The sequence below is a fragment of the Lynx rufus genome, unplaced genomic scaffold, assembly GCF_022079265.1.
Source record: "Lynx rufus isolate CCGP_SWC_20201006 ecotype Redwood Valley unplaced genomic scaffold, mLynRuf1.p SCAF_11, whole genome shotgun sequence".
NCBI lineage: Eukaryota > Metazoa > Chordata > Mammalia > Carnivora > Felidae > Lynx > Lynx rufus.
The window spans coordinates 43,289,241-43,307,348 of record NW_025814825.1 but is presented as its reverse complement, the minus strand read 5'-3'; the positions used below and the strand labels follow the sequence as shown (position 1 = coordinate 43,307,348).

Here is an 18,108-nt window from a genome sequence, read left to right as displayed (position 1 = left end):
ATTAGAGGGATAAAGAGCTTCTTGGATTCCTCCCAAGTGGAAGATTCTTTGTTCTCAAATACTTACAATGATCTGTTTTTTTGAAAAATCAGATGTTTAGGTATCAGTTTGCATCTTTATTTTGGGTCCTCTTTTATCCTTACTTATCCTAAACTTTTATTTGGTATTTTTATAATTTTATGGTGAACTCACACAATGTCCTTGGATTGAAGTCATCCCCAGTTCATGGATGGAAGTGGCAAAATAGGGGTTTACCGAATCTTCTCCAGTGCTGCTAGCTCCTCAAGCAGATGCTGTCAACGCAGACCAGCCAATGTACCTTCTATGTGCCAGGCATGCTGGGGTATTGAACAGGTGGGACACAGTCCCTTCTCCAAGCGGCCTTTGTCCAGTCTCAGTCATTTCTGGGGGGTTCCAGGCACTCAGTAAAAGCGTGCTGAAGAAAAACACCTAAAGCATTTTGGGGCTCCTTCTTTGTTGGGAAACAGATCTGTGTGAGTTTGAAATTACCCTGGCAAGAAGAGAGAGTTGTACTATTTTACACTCACAGCCTCTTGAACATACAGCCCCAGGAGGGAAAAAAGATTCCCCCCTGCCCCCCGCAGGTGTAACTTACTTCTGCCCAACTAATAATTCCCAGAGATCTCGGCACCATGGGGTTGGGGTGGGTACCGCCACTCAGTTGCTCCCTTTAATTGAGGTAATTCGGGAGCACAAGGGGAAATTGGGAGTACTCAGGTTGTGCGTAAAGACCTCGAATTTAAGGGGCGCCTGGGAGGCTCAGTCGGTTAAGGGGCCGACTTCGGCTCAGGTCATGGTCTCACGGTCCGTGAGCTCAAGCCCCGCGTCGGGCTCTGTGCTGACCGCTCAGAGCCTGGAGCCTGTTTCAGATTCTGTGTCTCCCTCTCTCTGACCCTCCCCAGTTCATGCTGTCTCTCTCTCTGTCTCAAAAATAAATAAACGTTAAAAAAAAAAAGACCTTGAATTTAAGAAATGTCAGGTTGTACGGGGTTTCTTAGACTGGCAAAAGGCCAATGCCTTGTAGGCGAACACAAAGTCATTAGGACAGTGGGGAACCATGGAGCCTTCCCTCTGTCCTCCAGATCCCTTGTGTTTAGAGTTTTGTTCAGTGTGGATCTTAGTGCAGAAAAAAGATGGTGAGTGGGAAGCCATTAGTGCCTCTTTGGTGAGCTGACTGCTCTGATTCAAAAGGGGACCCAGAACAAGCCAACTGCCTTTCTCTTCTTTCCCTCCAACAGTTGAACACCAGCTCTCCTCACCAGGGGCTTCTCAGGCTCAATTAGCACTTCCAAAATGCCTTGAGGTTCACAGAGGAAGAGTGGCTGGGTGCCATTATGAATCCTTTTACAGTGAACCCACAGGCTGTCTTCCTTCATCATCACAGGCCCTCCTGGGTTCCCAGATCCCAGTCCTTCCTTTGAGGGGAGCTCAGGGCTGAGGGCCTATCCAGGTGTACCTTCCATCCCCATGGGGAATGAGTCTTGCTCGGAACAGTGACACCTTGCCTCCTGGCTTTCCTATCACTGAGCATCACTGCCAGATCACCTTCTCCTCGGACACCTGCTCTAGCATCCACAAGGCTTTCAACATCTCCGATAGAGAAGCCCTGGGCCTAGTGTCAAGACTAGTCACAGTCTGGATGTCCCACACCCATCCTTCTCTCGATCTCCTTCTCCTGTGCCTTGCCCCCTTCCCTTACCCTTGCACCTGGTGGACACTGTCCTTCTGGTCTTCTGCCTGTCTCAGCTGGTTCAGGCTTCAGGTTACACATGTTACTTCTCCTCACTCCATCTTTTCTTCTTCCCCTGCTCATTCATTCCACAGATTTTTTTTTTTAAGAGTTAAAAAAAAATGATTTATTATTGAGAGACAGAGACAGAGCATGAGCATGGTGGGGTGGGGCAGGGAGAGAGGAGGAGACACAGAATCCAAAACAGGCTCCAGGCTCTGAGCTGTCAGCACAAAGCCTGACACGGGGCTTGAACCCACAAACTGGGGGATCATGACCTGAGCTGAAGTCAGATGCTTAACCAACTGAGCCACCCAGGCGCCCCTCGCTCCACAGATTCTTGTACAGTGACTAGTACTACGTACATGGCACCATGCTTGGCTATCTGAGGAATGCACAGGAGTATAAGATGGCTTACAGCCAGTCCCTGTGCACAGGGTGCTTTCAGAGGGAAAAAAAAGCATATTGTGGACAAACACACATGTCAAGACAGCTCAGGGCAAGTGCTGCTGGCCTAGAGGAGTTCAGAGGAGGTGTTCCAAACTCTGCTATGATGTTCCAATGGTGTTCTGTGGTGTTCCGAACTCTGCCCATCCTCCAGGGCTCAGCACAGAGACAGCCTCCTCCATGAAGCTCCCCTTGACTGCTCTACGCCTCCATTTTCTGATGTCCTAATGTACATTTTATTATATACAGGCTTAATGATATCCCTGTTTCTCAACTCTTTGAGGGAAAGGATAAGCATATTTCAATTAGATTCAGTTTTCAGTTCCACAGATATTAATTGAATTCTTTCACACTCTCTTCCATCTCTTAATGTCTTATGAATGAGCATAGAATAGGTGCATAGTCAGTTTATTATTCATTTTTTAAATATCAAAAATCCATACCAGTTAATTATGAAAAACAAAGAACCCCAAACAGTTCACAGGAGTAACTACTGCTTAGAGTTTGGAGTATATGCAGGCAGGAATCTTAAAAGACCATTTAGTTTGGCACCCACGTTCAACCAATGAGAACATTAAGGTGATTCTAATACCTGCATGAAGTGATTTGCTCAAGGTTAAGTATTTAGATAGTGTCATCCCTTGGTGTTCTAGCATCCTTCAGCGAGAAGGATGGAGGAATGTGGGGTACTCTGTACCACGCAAATGTGTGAATAATCTTAGATTGGCACGTGGGTTCTGACAGTGCAGGGAAGAAACTGTTAATACAATAAGGTCATAAAACTCTTGGCCCTCATTTCAGACGTTTCACATTGGTCTATGCTCACAAAGCTTTATTGTGTTTGTGAAACAATAGAATTAATTGTGAAAACACCACCTCTTTAAATATTTGAAACTAGAATGAAAAAGAATATTGAAATCGACCGGGGGAGGGGAGTAAATTGTCCACGGATGGACAAGTGCGCAAGTCAGAGAAGTGGTGAGAAAGGGGCCAGTGATGAGCAGGGGTGAAGGGTCGGGGGCCAATCTGGTGCATTTTCCCTCCTGTGTGCTCCCTTCCCTCCTGGCCCGCCTGGGGAGGGTTCCAGGGGGAGCCCCGGGCTTAAGGCCGGGGTGTTATGCAGTCTTGTAAGCTCACTGGTAAATGATGTCACGGGTTAGTTACGCGGGCCCAGATCGATGGACGACTCAGGCATTGGATCGATCACATTTCCGGGGAGAATTCACCCTTTGTGACCCGCAAGGGTGGGGGGGGGTCAGGTGATTTATCAAAAGAGGCTCTGGCTTGAAGGATTTAATGCCGGCCCTTTCCCTATTCCGGTCCCCTCCTCGGGGAGCCTGGGCAGTAACAGCGGGGTAATAAACTACTTTTCATTACAAGGTTCTGGGGATATGAGTGGGAGGGGGACGTAAAGGTGGGGACAAAAAGGCACAAATCCGCTCCAAGACGGAAAGCCAGGATGGGGGCGCGCTGGGTTCACTTCCCCCGCCCCTCCTCCCTCCAAAGACACCTCGAGTTTCTGCGCCCGGCGAAGTAGCCCGGTGGCGGGTCAGGCCGCTGGCTGCGCTCAGGCTCGGTGGGGGCGCGCCGGCGCTCCCAGGCCTCTGGGGCCGGGCTGCAGCCCCCTCCTAGTCGCCCCGAGCCCCTCCCCCGGGCCCGGAGCCCCTCCCCGCGCTCTTCCCCTCTCTCCCCTCCCCTCCCTTCCCTTCCCTGCCGGCCCGGCCCTGCCTCCGCCTCCTGCGCCCACAGCCTCAGCCAGCGCCGAGCCCCCCGGAGCCCGAGCGCGGTGAAGGGGCGCCGCCAGCCCCTCCCCAGCGCGCTGACAGCAGGCTCCGGGGCCCCCGCCCCGTCCCCTCGCCGGCGGGACACACCCCCGCCCCTCCTCCGCTCCGCCAGTTCCCGCCGGACCCACCGGGCGGCGGACGGCGGAGAGAGCGGGCGGGCGAGGCGGAGAGCTGCGGCGGCGGCGGCGGCGGCGGCGGCGCGGGAGGGAAGGGGCGCGCGGCAGGCCCACGGGGAGCCGCCCGGGGCGCAAGGAGCCCGCGTGCCCTCCCGGACCGTCCCTGTCCCGGGGCCGTACCTGTGGGCGCCAGGAGCCCCGGCGGCGACGCGGGGGCCGGAGTGTTGGGTGGCCCCGGGACCCGAGAAGCGGGGCAAGAAGCGGGAGCCGGACCGGGATGAGAAGGTGACGCCGCTGGAGGGCGCCACTCTCTTTGTGGGGGGGAAGATGCTGGCCTACTGCGTGCAGGACGCCACGGTGGTGGATGTGGAGAAGCGGAGGAACCCCTCCAAGCACTACGTGAGTACTGCCCCTACCGACCCCTGCGGGGGGTTGGCCGGAGACACCCCCCCTCCCGAGGACCCCCGGGGGGCCCCCTCGCCCTCACCCGCTCAGTCCCGGAGCTGAGTGCCCACAGGGCAGCCCTCGGCTGTGGAGTTTCTTCGCAGGGCTGTGATCTCCAGGGAAGCCTTCTCTGTCCTTTCTCCACTCCCCCCGCCCCCCGTTTTCTTTTTTTGGCATTGGAATTGGCAAGTGGCTGCCCTTGTCTGTTACAACGGTGAAGTCATCTGTCCGCCTGAGCTTTGATGGATTGTGGGGGGAGCTTTCGTCAAGCCCTAGCTGAGTAGCTCCGTTGGGAAAGAGCATCTCCTGGCCCTCCCTGGGGGCTTTTGGGTCGCTCACGCTCACGCCGCCCCGTGAGTCTTTCTGAGGCTTGTCCTGGGGAAGGAAGCCTCGTGCTGTCCTCCCACGTTTGCTCTGGTCTCTGCCTCCCTAGGCCTGGGTCTGGGGGCAGAGGGAAGCCGCCGCGCCCCCTGCCCCACCTCCACCCTCAGCCCTGAGCTTTGATTTCCTTCTTAAAGTCATTGTGTCCGTCGGTGTGAGGAGAATTGTGGCTTTTCCTTTTATCCCTTCTCTGGACGTGACCCTTAACCGGGTTCATTTCCTCTTAAGTGATGCTCCGTCTCCAGACACGAGGAGGCAAATGTTTGCTGTGGTCTCCAAGGAACGGCCGGCTGCCCCTCCCCCTTCCTTCCCCACAATTAATGAGAAGGGGCTAAGGTTGACTGAGCCGAGCTGAGCCCCGGGTCTGTGTGACACGTCCCCCTTTCATCTCAGCCGGTCCTGTCTTGCCATCCTTCGCACCTTAGGAAGTAAACATGGTGTCCTTGATGGCTGAGGACGCCTGTCTGAACCGCTTTGCTTCTGTACTTGAGAAAGAAGAGACAGCCAGGCACGCAAAGCAGAAGGGCTGTATCTTATTTGCAAATTAGGCACTTAAAGGAGGATTTAGAATGCTCAAAGCATTAATTTTAACAATTAAAACAGGCTGTAGGTTGCTGCCCTAGACTGCACATTGCTCTCTGAGAAATGGCTTTTATTTCTCTCTTGGAAGAGGACTAAGGTTTGTGCCAACGTCAGCCTCGGGCTACTCTTTCTGTCTGTATCACCAATAGCTCTGAACTTTGGGGCTTTTTTTTTTTTTTTTTTTTTTTTTTTTTAAGAATCGAATAAATGGGCCTGGGCTCAGATTGGAGAGGAGGTAAACTAAGGAGTCTGGTTCCTGACCAGACAGAGAGGTGGGTGCCCATGGTGGGGGGGGGGGGGGAGTTGTTCCTTGCTTGACTCAGCAAGCATCTTCATTTCAAGAAAGCTCCTTTTAGAGGACTTGGGTTACTATGTGGTCACCCTGCTCCAGGTACAGATGTCCATTTGCACATCCCAGCACTTAGTATCAAGGTGGCCTTCCTAACCATTTTTTTCAGACGTTGCAGGCTAAGTTTTAGGGGTTCTCTTTTCTAGTCCTCAGGTAAGGCAGGCCCTGCATTCAACAGATGGCACTCTCTGCTCTGAGACCCACGCTGGTGCTTTTTCTCTGCTCTCGATTTTACGTGAAACATCTGATCTTAGCTCTGACCAGTGATGTCCAAGATTACAGATGTTGAATGTACTGGCAACAAGCCAGAAAGGTTGCTAAAACAACTGGGTACCCACTGCGGACGGCAGTGAAAGGTGGTTAATGCTGGGGCTGGGGGAGGGTCCTGTTCAAAGCCTGGCTTAGCCACTAACTAGCTATGTGACTTTGGGCAAGCTGTTTAACTTCTGTGGGACTCAGCGTTCCTCATTTTTAAAGTGAGGATAATAATAGTACTATTTCATAGAGTGGTCTGGAGAATTAAATGAGATCATCCATGAAAAGCACTTAGCACAGTTCCTGGCAGGTAACAAGCCCTCACTAAATGATAGCTTACTATTGGTGAGATTCTGACTAAGAAAGCACTTTTGAAAAGTAGCTATTAATGGTCTGGCAAAAAAGAGGGAAAGAGTTCGGGTTTTCAGATTGATAATAACTTGTTCTATGTGAAAAACACAAAAGAAGTCCTGTCTGATTCCCTTGAAATGATCATTTCCTCTCTTTTTGTAGACAGCGTTTCCCAGGACATCTCTGCTTCCCATGTAAGAATCGACATTATGTTTGGGACAGGGAGTGATGTCACTGAACAGCTGGGGCCATACAGGGCTCTAAAATAAGGTTGTAGAGAACAATTAAAGGAGAAAGTGTTATATGTTGTCGAATTGTGGAGCTGGCAGGACTCATCAGGCTCACCACCCCCCCACCCCCCGCATTTTACAGAAGAGGAAATGGAGGGAAATGGAGACGGGATAAAGTCACTTGCAACACAACCATTCACAACCATTCACAACCATTCACAACTGGCATTTTGAACATGGCATGGGTTTTGTTCATCCAAGTACCCTTAAGTCTGGTTGGAGTTGACTAGGAAATCAAGTATCTGGTGATAGTAAGAGGTTCCTACGTATTTGGGGCATTAATGGGGCATAATATAAGGAGAGGGGACCCAATAATAGAAAGTGTCAGCTGGGCTTATAGCGGCAGGAGGAGCAGGTTGGGGGAGCTTGTGCCTCTGAAGCTTAGGATCTCCTCCCCTCATGGTGCTTGTACGGTGGATACCACACACCAGAAGGTCAAGTGTCCTGGGTAAGGTACTCTGGTGTGGGTAGCTGGCAGGATGCGCTGAGCCCAAGTCGCAGATGTTCTGGAAGCCCTCTGCACTGGAGAAGCATACCCCCTTCCCGCCTCTCCTCCACTGATGGTGAATTCTTATTCTGTGGCTTGGCACATTGCAGAGCAGAGAGTTTTTATGGGATGTGCACGTTAGCTGGAGCTGGCTGATGAGAAGCCTGGGGCCCAAGCAGGAGGGGCTCTGCTGGCTGCAGAACACTGGGAACACAGTGGAAAGTTTTTCTCAGGACATCCAGCAAAGGGTGTGCTTGCCTCCAGGACAAGGGGGAGCTGCCTAAACATCGAGGGTCTTGTGCTTTTAGTCTGTTTATGAAAAGACAGGCAAGTGGCTTCTATTGTTTGGATGGTGCTGTCAGCCCTTGCTTCCTTCCTCTCTGCCAAGCCCCTGCTTGGGTGGGGTTCAGGGAAAGTGGGCACCTGCCACTTAGACCAGGCTCCCTGCCGTGGAGTTGGGCTCCTCGCTTGACTTTTATGAGTTGCCCCTGGGGAGATCTTAGGTCAAGTGACTTTGGCCTCAGACCGCTTGTCTTTCAAATGGTCCTGATGATGCTGGATGCAACCTGCAGATACCTCCATAGAAACATTTTCCATAAGAATTCTAGTTCAGGTTTACCATAATTCTTTGCACTCACATGCACGTGTAGGTGTGTGTCAAGTCATATGGCACTGGAGAGAAGCTCGTTTATCTAGAACAAAGTATTTGTTTGGATTTGGGAGGCATTGTGCTTTTACAGTGGTTTCCTTTCCTGATTGTTTATTTCAGACAAATATCAGTCATGAATGTTTTGATCCTCTACAGGACTCTTTAGGGAATGCGAATAATAGCCATTGTTAGCAGTTACCATCAGCGGTGCCAAACACTTAACATTCATGATTTCGTGTGATTCCTACAGTTCATCAGATGTACCCTAATGCACCCTAACCTGGGTATGTTCTTTGATTTCTTTCGAGAGGTGGGTTAACTTGGAAAGGTTAGAGATTGCCCAGAGTCTCCCAGTTAGCATAAGGCAGATCTGGGTAAACAGGTTAGCTTACCTGCTAAGGAGGATATGAACCTAAAATGGGGCCCTTTCATCAACTAAAGTCAGGGTGGGGAGACCAGGCTTGGGCTTGCATGTCACTGAGAGAGCAGTGCATGGTGGTCTTGAGGACTGCTTCACTGTATGTCCCGTGGGACATTCACCTCATGCCACAGAGTTCGTGAAAGCAGTGGAGGTGAGTTTGTGAAAGCAATGGAGGGCGAGCATGGTGAGGCAGGGAGAATGGAGTGGATCCAGGATGATATCTGGTCCCCACTGATGCAGGAGGTGATGAATTAAGGATCAACACTGTGGAAATAGTACATCCTCTTGTGTGTGTAGATCATCACAGAATTTGGTCTTGGTCCTGGGAGTACATTTTTAGGAATTGGCTCTAGACCCATTCATTTCTCTGCCCTTCATTTTTTCTCTAAGCCCTTAGAGTGTGGATCCAGTGTTATAGGAGGAAGGATGTGCAGCTGTAGAAAGGGTCTTCTGAAGGCCAGTTCCATTACCAAATGAGTGTTGTTGGGTAGATCGGGGTTTGAATCCCACCTCTGGCCCTTCCTTGCTGTGCCACTCTGGGCTTCAGTTTCCTCGCTTGTAACCTCACAGGAGTTTTGGAGAATTGATTTGAGATAATTCTGGGTAAAGCATTCTACTTAATACCTGGTCCCTACCATGCTCATTCAACATATTCTAGTTTCCATCTGGTGTTCCTTCCATTTCATGATCACCAAAACGCTAGAGTACATGTAAGACCTGGTAGGTGAAGCTCAGAGAAAAGGAAAGGCTGAGGCAAAAATGGAAAGACCAGCTGCTCATAGTGTGATGGGAAGTTGGGCTACATGCCCCATGGAAAACACCCAACACACAACAGAAACAGATAAACAAGGAGCAGCTGTTCAGACCTGGAGGGCTTCCTGGAGCAGATCTAGTAATGGCTGCTATAAGTTGGGAAGGGGAAGGGAAGGGACATGGGTTAAGGAAGAGGAGTAGAGAGGTCATCCAGTAAGGGCAAGGTCAAACAGGACCCTAGCCCCAAGGTCAGTACTACACATGGGTTACTCTTGCCTGCTTTCTTTTTCTCTTTTTGTCTCTGTCTTTCCCTCTTACACAAACACATACACATACACATACACACAAGAACAGTTTTTTCTCCTTTTCCAAGGAGGCGAGTGAGTGATCCAGGGGTGATTCACGGGTCTGACAAAGCTTCCTGCTCATGGAACAACCAACCACATCCTACTGGCCTTTGGAACATGGAGCACAACCAGCCATTTATCATGGCCCTTTTGGGACCTGAGTGCGGGTTTGGAGGGGGTGAGGACAGATCAGGATTGGAATCACCATGTGTGGTGGCAGGCAGAGGGGAAGTGAAGGGAAGGGAAAAATAAACCTATTTGATGTTAGAGGAGACTTACTCCAGCTCCAGAAACATAAGTGCCAGCTGCTGCATTTTCCAAAGAGATATTCCAGGGCCAGCATGAGTTAATGGCCAGTGGAGGCCATGAATTAGAGGAGTGTTAGGACCTAGGACTTTGGGATTGCATGGCAGTCCCCTGGAAATTGCCTTCTAATTTCCTCATCCTGAGTCACTGACCAGACTAGTTCTTGGCCAGAAAAAGTCTAACTGGCAACCCTGTTCCCTTTTGCCTCTTAATTAAACAAAATCAAACAAATAATAGAGTTATACATATGGTAGTTACACTTACTCCTCTTGAGTTCTGAGAATCCAGGAAAAATCATAATGGATTAGGACAGGGATCCAGGGAACAGGAAGGACAAGGCGTGTGTGTGGGAAATGAGGTGGAGCTCTGGCTTTGGAAACAGGTTCTGAGCCAGGGCCAGGGCTGTTCTCTGCCATGACAATTGCCAAAAATAATGGAAGCGTCCAGTAGGGCTATCAGCATTTCAAGAGGTGATTCCCAGAGCTGCATGTGACTTCTCGCCTGGGCCAGGCTGCCGCCGCCTGGAGTGGAGTCAGCCACAGGAAAGCAGGTGAACGGAGAGGTCAGGGGTCTGGACGTGTGCACAGGAGGGCCTGAGGGCAAACCACAGGAAGGCCCCTTTCGTGCCCGCGAGTAACCTCTAGACAAGGCACCGCTTTGGCAACAAGTGCTGAGCTGAGTCCAGTGAGGGTGTCAAGATGCACAGTGAGGAGAGAAGGGGAAGACTCAGTATGTGAGTACTGACTATGTGCCAGGCAGTGTAAAAGTATTTTTTAGAGGGCCTTTTGTTTGAACTATGTGACAACCATATGAGGTAGGGAGGTGTTTCTTATCCCGACTTTGCAGATGTAGAAATTGAGGCTCGCGGTGTTTTTGTGACTCTCAGAGTAATTGAGTGGCAAGGCTGGGATTCTACCCTGGTCTCTGACACTGAAGTCTGTGAGGTTGTTGCTGTCTTCCCCTTCAGAGCTGGGTCAGTGAGGGAGGGCTATGAAAATAACCAAGGGGTTCAGGTCATGTGCATCTGGAAGGCTGTGTTGTGGGAGAGCACCTGGGCTCTGCAGGCCCCAGGCTGGAAGCCTGTCTCCACCACTGGCTACCATGGGACCCAGTACAAGCTACTTCTTTCTCTGAACCTGTTTCCTCATCTGTAAAAAAAACATAAAATGTGGGGGAAATAGGACCTAGCTCGTTGGGTGGTGGTGAAGATTCAATGGGTTCATAAATGTGAAGAGCTTAGAACAGTCCCTGGCACGTGTTAAGCACAACATAGGTCATAGCTTTAATAACGAGGAAATCCTAAAGCTTTTCAGGAGGGGGAGTGCTCTCTGTGAACTGGAGTTTTCAGGGAAGCCGGGCTGGGACAGGCAGGCTCATCCTGGGCTTTGAGGAGTAATTAGGATTTGGATGGGAAGGAGTAGGGTTTAGGTGGGAAAAGCGGGGAAGGGCATTCCAAGGAAGGGAAAAGCAAAGGTCCTGGAGGTGGAATCTGCCAGGAAAACAAGGGCAAAACCCATGTGGGGGAGGAGGATAAGGAGAAAGGTCGGGGGTAGCTTCTGAGAGCCTCAAATGCCAGTTGAGGGAACTCAGTTTGTTGCGTAGACACCTCCACACAGTATTCCTTGGGAGAATCATTCCTCTGCTTCTTAGGACTGGAGCCGACTGTCACTGTGGGGTCCTTCGGGTGGGCCCCAGAGCTGGGTTGTTCTGGCAGCCACGGCTGGGACGGAGGTGAGAACCGGAGCCCTTTTTCTGGTTCTGCATTGGTTCTTTAGTTGACGGGCCAGAGCCCAGCCCTCTCTGTTTATAGCTCTTACTCGGAGGGGTCAGGTTGCCTCATAAAAGTTGATTGCACCCCAGAGGTCTTGGGTGGGGTAGGAGGTGGAGGAGAGAGGATGCAGCTGGGAGTGAGGCAGGGGCTGCTTCGGGCCTCATCGGTGGAGGGCCCCGGCGGGCTGGGCCTGGTGCCGCAGCAGTGTGCTCGGTGGGGTGATTTCCATCCACACTCCCCAGTACCCCAGTAGCAAGAGAAAGGAAACTCCTATCCTTTTGGTTTTTAAAATAATATTGGGGCTCTTGGGTGGCTCAGTCGGTTGGGCGGCCGACTTTGGCTCAGGTCATGATCTCACAGCTCATGAATTCAAGCCCTGCGTTGGCCTCTGTGCTGACAGCTCAGAGCGTGGAGCCTGCTTCGGATTCTGTATCCCCCTCTCTCTCTGCCCCTCCCCTGCTCGCATTCTTGTTCTCTCTCTCTCTCTCTGTCTCTCTCTCTCTCAAAAATAAATAAACATTAAAAAAATCAAAAAATATTTAGCTTTTTTTCTTTTTTACTTATTTTTTTGTAAAGATTTTTTTATGTTTGAGAGAGAGAGTGCGTGCACCCACGTGGAGGTGTGCATGTGCGGGAGGGGGGCAGAGAGAGAGAGGGAGACAGCGAATTGGAAGCTGGCTCCAGGCTCTGAGCTGTCAGCACAGAGCCCAACATAGGGCTCGAACCCACGAGCAGTGAGATCATGACCTGAGCCGAAGTGGGACGCTTAATCGACTGAGCCACCCAGGTGCCCCATATTTTTACTTATTCTTTTTTAAGTAAACTCTACCCCTAATGTGGGGCTCGAACTCAAAATCCCGAGATCAAGAGTCTCTTGCTGTATCAACTGAGCCAGCCAGCACCCCAGGAAACCCCTATCTCTATAGGGCCTGGGGGCTAGCTTTAAACAGCTTGCTGGGAGCCTAGGTTGTCACCCCAAACGTTCACATTAATGTTGCCTTCTGCTTCAACATGTCTCTGAACTGGTTTTAGTTTTAAATACAATGCTTCAGATTACCTCTTCATTTATTTAAACCCCTGCCACACTGTCAGATATTCCAGTAAGCCTGATTCTTTAGGGAAAATGGAATAATAACAATAACAGCTAACATTTCTGAGTGCTTTCTACGTGCTACGAGTTTTACATGGAAACTCTCAAAACAGCCCCCCAAAGCGTGTAGTTACCTCTGGCCTCCACATCGTGCAGGTGAGGACACTGAGGCCCAGAGAGCTTAAATAAATTGCCAAACACCATACTGCTAATAGGCTGCATATAGAGAGGAGCCTGCTGGCTCCAGATCTGCCCTGTCCCCACAGCCTCACAGCCCCTCAGTCACACGTTCCATCTGGGGAGACCAGGCCCTGAGGAGATTCCGCCTGAGGCCTGGCTGCTTGGCTTCTCCACATGTGAGACCTTCCACAGGTCACCGTCCCCTTCTAGATCTCCAATTGCCCTTCTAGTAAATGGGGTGATTGCTTCCTTGCTGGCCTGCCTTGCAGAGGGGAGGGTGGGTGTGAAAGCTGCTTGGGGAAGTGCTGAGCCCAGAGACTGTGTGAAGGGTTCCCGAGTCCCTCAGTCGAGCTTCTCATGTGTGTGGGGCTAGGGATGCTTTACAAAGGGGAGCTGTTCCTGACCTCCAGGGAATTTTCATACAAGGTTTCCTGGCCCTGCTCTGTCCCCTGAGAAGCCTCGTAGCCAGGGTGGACTGAGGATCACCTTAGGCCCTCATTGAAGACATCTAGAAAAGTGCCTCTGGGAACTACACTTTGCTTCTTTCCATGCCTGTCATTTTTGTGAATGGGAAGAGACAGAGCTATTTCCAGTCACATCTCTGCTATTACCTGAGGGGAGGAAGTGACGTCAGGCGCTGAGTTAGCAAAGGGGAAACAGCTGGCCGTCCTGCCCCTCCGCTTGGCTCTTTCTCCGGCCGTTTGCTGTCATTTCCCTTTGGCGGGTGAGGAAGCCACCCTCCCCAAGCCAGGGTGGAGGGACATGTGGGATGGGGACAGAGTCCCTTCCTCTGTGTGTGTCAGTGCAGCATAAATTATGCAGGGGCCCCCAGTCTGTCTCTGGGATCCCTGGAGCCTGGTGGAACTGGATCACTGCTAACTTTGGGGAGTGAGGAGTAGGGAATCACGAGCTAGCAGGGTCTACCGGGTGGGGTAAGGGATTGAGTGGGTGTGGGCCAGTCTGTACTTTGGCCTGTCGCTAGTGGTCCCGGGCAGAGAGCCCTTGCTGTTTCCCTTTATTCTGGGAATACTTTCTCTTGGTAATAAAGGAGACCTTGGCCTGTATTACATAGACATCATCATCATCCAGCTACCATGCATTGAATTCCTGGTTTATGCCAGGCACTGCCAGGCCTTTTGTTTATAATCTCTGGTCCCCACCCAGCCCTGAAGGCATGCATTTTTAACCCCATACTACTCCTGTGGAAACTACCGTGCAGAAAGCATAGGTTGCATCATTATTAGCCTTGCACAAAGCCAGGCGTGTTTGACCCCTTGCCCCCAGCCTGTGCCTGTTTCACACTGTCACCGTGCTTTACACACTTGGTCCCTCTCCAGGGCTGGCCCCAGGGGTAGCGGGGCCTTCTGCCCACCGAGCATGCTGTCCTCCTGTGGAAGGGTTCTTTGTTGAGAAAGCCTGCCTTGCCGCTTTTGCCCACCTAAGGGTTCTGAGTGTGAAGGGATTGTCCCTGCTTGAAGCGGCTGCTTTGCAAAGTCTTTCACGGTAGGCCCCGTTCTGACCCAGCTTTGTTCTGTTTCCTGATGGCCCAGACCCAAAGGGCTATTTTAAGGGACTCGCCTGTGTGGGAGAATTTCTCTTTGTAACAACATCGAAGGCAGCCTAGCTGGCCTGGCATGGTGCTGGCAGCAGGGCTCTGACAGAGTGAAACTCTCCCCTGAATTCGGCCCCTGGGCTGGAATTGATTCATCGAGCTCTCAGCTAGGTGCCTGGCACCTGGAAGGGACACACAGTCACTTGTCAGTGGGGGCAGGGCTTCCGGAAGTGACTACCCAGAGGTTTCTGCTGCTCTGAGCCCTGGTGGGTTGGCAAACTGGTCCTTCTCTCAGAGTTCAGGTCTATAATAGGACAATGTCCGAACTTTGGTTCAAGCCAGGATTAATTATTTACTTTAGTCATCGCTCATGGGCAGCTGGAGAAGGGCAGCCTCATTTCTCCATGATTTCTGGATGTAGCAGCTCCCAGGCAGGGGAAGTAGGGGAGTTGAGTAAGAGTGTGAGTGGAGCCCCTTCTAGGTACAGGCACTGGGCTGGGGCTTCCCCTCCATCCACTGTGTCCTTTAATCCCCACAAACCCTGAGCACTGACCCTGTTTTGTAGACGAGGAAACCAAGGCTCGGAGAGACGCCCCACCTTGCCCTCTATCGCATGGCAGTATGGCAAACGTGGGGTTTGAACCCAGGTCTCTCCAGCAACAAAGCCTATGATGGTTCCAGTGTGCTCCCTGGAGATTGGATGGATTGCCTGGTTGGGTGTCTAATTAGGAGTTCTCTTTTTATTCCAGCCCGCAGCTGGAAGCATCCATACATGCCAAAACTAGGTGCATTTGGTCTTTCCCTGCCTCCTCTGTGTCTGTATTTCGCCCTCTGCCATGTGCACCCATAAAAGTCATGGCCATGATTTGAGCTCTGCTGGGGTATGGAACGCTGCAGCCTGGCCCTGAGGCTTAAGAAGGGGAGCAGACCCAGAGGGAGTGTGCACAGTGTGGGTTCCCTTGGGAGGCTGAGGACCTGTGGCTTTGTACATGGCTTTGTCTCCTGAGGATTTTGAGGCTGGGGGGTCTAGGGAGTGTATCACGTGGGATGAAACTTAAAGGGTCGGGATGAAACCCTTGGGTCCTCTGCCCACTCTGACCTCCCACTGAGCCCCTCCATCAACACATGATATGGTTGGGATAAGATAACAAACCTCTCACTACTGAGATTGAACCCCTGGCAGGGTCTGGCTTCTATTTTGGGATTTAAATTTTTATTCCCCTTGAGCTCTTGTCCAGAGCCACTTTTGAAGGCCTGGCCTTTCAGATGCTCCAGATGATGGGGGCTCTGCATCCTGTCCTTGCGGATGGTGGTTTTGTGGCCACAGCACTGTGTTTTGGAGTAGGGGGACATTTAATTCTGGACACTTGCCACCTGCTGCTTACTCAGGCTAGACAGGGCTCTGGCAGCCCTGAGAAGGCCTCAGAGGCCAGTAGTTGGAATTTGAGAACAAGAGGGTGGGGGCAAGGGCACCGATGGCCTTGGCCACATGAGCTCCAGCTCGGAAGCCTCTTACTAGCTTTTCTCACTTCGTCAAGTTTCTTCATGTCTGTAGACCTCAGTTTTCTAATCTGTAAAATGGGAATGACAATGCTACCTAGCCCATATGATTGTTACTCTCTACTGTGCCAGACATAAGGTAGCTGTTCAGTAAATGGCAGTTATTGTTACCATTATTATCATGGTCTTCCTTCATGGTTTTACTCCGTTTCTGCCACCTCCCAGAAGCTTCCCTGATGCCACCTGTTATAACATTTCCTGCCTATGAATTTTTATGATGTTTATCGTTTTTACCACTTGTATGGCACTTACCAAGAATGGCCTTGGTTGGTCAGCTTTTGGCAGGCCCATGTCTGGTGTGCCTGATTGATGGAAAAGCTCCTCCGGGGATGGACCTCGACGTGCTACCTACTCGGTCATTCAATTAGCCATTCGTCAACATTTCAGCGTTGATTGTGTCCCTACCGCTGGGAACACAGGAGGGCAGATAAAAATCGCTGCCCTTTTTGAGTTGACATTCTGACAGGGGAAGGAAGACAATGAACAAACCTATTTTAGGTAAAATACACAGTGTGTTAGATGGGGAATAAATGTGGTACAGAAACCTGGGGTGGGGGGAGGGGGACCAGAGATGGTGGTGGTAGTTGTGTTATTTCATAGAGGGTGGCTGGGGATGTGCCCACTGCACAGTGACTTTTGAGTAAAGTCTGTGGGAGGTGAGGCAGTAAGGTGTACAGATACTTGGGGGAGAGTTGTTGAGGGTGAGGCAATAGCCAGTGCTAAGGCCCTGAGGTAGGACTCTACTTGGCCTTTCCAGAGAAAAGGCTGGGCAGGCCACGTGGAAGAGGTGAGGGGGAGAGCAGTGGGCAGTGAGGTCAGACAGGTAAAGGGGCCAAGGAGGGCCTTGCATCCCTCTTGGAAATGAGCATGGTGCTTGCTCAGGACTTGCTGAAGACTGAAACTGGCCCCCAAACTGCAGAGAGGTTGCTCTGGGGACTGTGTTTGAGTTGGACCCTGACCTTCTAAGAAAGACTCTCTGGGGAAGTGCAGCAGTGTCATGGATGGGAGCTCCAACACCCCAAAGGCAGCGCACTTGTTAGGGCGTTTCACTGACTGAACATTAGTTTTGTACCTACTGTGCACAAGGCACCGAGCTGAAAGCAGTTCCTTCAGCTGGAAGCCAGGGGGTGGGGGCTCCTGCTAAGGCAGCAAGCAGCACAGTCCTTTCCTCTTTAACACCTCCTCCCCATGCTAGCAGAAGGTCTGGGTCACAGCAGGTCTTTGATCAATGGGATAAATACATGGACAAACGCTTCATTCTGTTAAAGCCCCTTCCTCCTACCCCACTCCTTTTTTTTTTTTTAAAGAACCATAGCTTTTAACTTACAATTATAGAAATGGCTTTTTTGAAGTTCAAAGTATATATTCCTATTGATATAATTTTGTAAATGGTGTCAAAATTCTCAGGCTAGTCCACCAAAACCTTTCTCATCCATGAAGTCCATGGAAGATGTCTCCGGTTCACCTACATGTGGGCTAGCCTGGGAAGCTAAACTCTATGTGTCATGTCCAGGAAAACTGTCTTCCAGTGTTCACAGTTCACAGGCTAAATGGGGTTGATGACAATGACAGTGGTGACGATGATGATGATGATGATGATTTTAATAATGGTGGCACTGATTGTGTGCCAGCCTATCTTCTAGGCACTTTACTCATTTAATCCTTATAGCAATCCGAGGAGAAGAGCACTATTATATTTCTATCACTATTGATAAGAAAATGGAGACCAAAGATCATAGGCTAGGGAGAAGCAGAGCAGGGCCCCAGAGTCCTTTGGGAAACCTTACTTCCTGGCCTTTCAGGGAATCCTGCCAGCCAGCCTTGCCACAGCCAGCCCTGGTTGGCCATTTGTAGAAGACCTTATATGGAGGACTTTGTCATTAGGTGTAAGAATGGTGTTAACAAGTGTCAGAGTCAGGGAACCAAAGTTGGGGGTGGCCAGCAGGAGTGGCCCCTCTTTGTTCCCAAGACAGGAAAAACCATTTGTCCCTGGAACCTGACACTGCAGGGAGTGGGTTTGCAGGGGGTGTGGTTATCTTCCTGGGCCATTTACAAGTCCAGCACATGGGGGTGGGGAACACTGTGTGTTGGTGGAGGCCAGATTAGAGTGTCTGGCAAGATGTTTCTGACACCTAGACCATTCTGCTCTCTGCAAAGCCCAGCAGGTGGCTGGGCTGGTGCTTTAGCTAGGAGGAGGGGCACCTCCCCACCCTGCCCCGTTGAGTTTATTGTTGGAAGGAGGT

At 51.0% G+C, this 18,108-nt stretch overlaps 2 protein-coding genes across 3 annotated transcripts in view; both read left to right on the top strand.

Annotated features, from left to right (window-relative positions):
* Nucleotides 1–1,495: 1,495 nt before the first annotated feature.
* On the top strand, nucleotides 1,496–4,378 carry LOC124506312 (translation initiation factor IF-2-like). The gene is made up of 2 exons (XM_047072356.1): nucleotides 1,496–1,654; nucleotides 3,947–4,378. Exons 1-2 carry the CDS (start codon nucleotides 1,496–1,498, stop codon nucleotides 4,376–4,378), a joined length of 591 nt encoding a protein of 196 aa, XP_046928312.1.
* Nucleotides 4,379–4,424: 46 nt separating this feature from the next.
* The window catches only part of SH3PXD2A (SH3 and PX domains 2A), a 234,714-nt gene continuing 221,030 nt past the window's right edge, over nucleotides 4,425–18,108 (top strand). For both annotated transcript variants that reach the window (XM_047072698.1, XM_047072697.1), the window contains exon 1: nucleotides 4,425–4,496. In XM_047072698.1, the coding sequence (XP_046928654.1) occupies nucleotides 4,425–4,496 (72 nt within the window). The remainder of the gene's footprint in view (nucleotides 4,497–18,108) is intronic.

Coding starts and splice junctions, on each gene's coding strand:
- LOC124506312 (XM_047072356.1), top strand. CDS start 1,496: ATGAGTCTTGCTCGGAACAGTGACACCTTGCCTCCTGGCTTTCCTATC. Junction 1,655..3,946: donor TAGTGTCAAGACTAGTCACA/GTCTGGATGTCC, acceptor CTGCGCCCACAG/CCTCAGCCAGCGCCGAGCCC.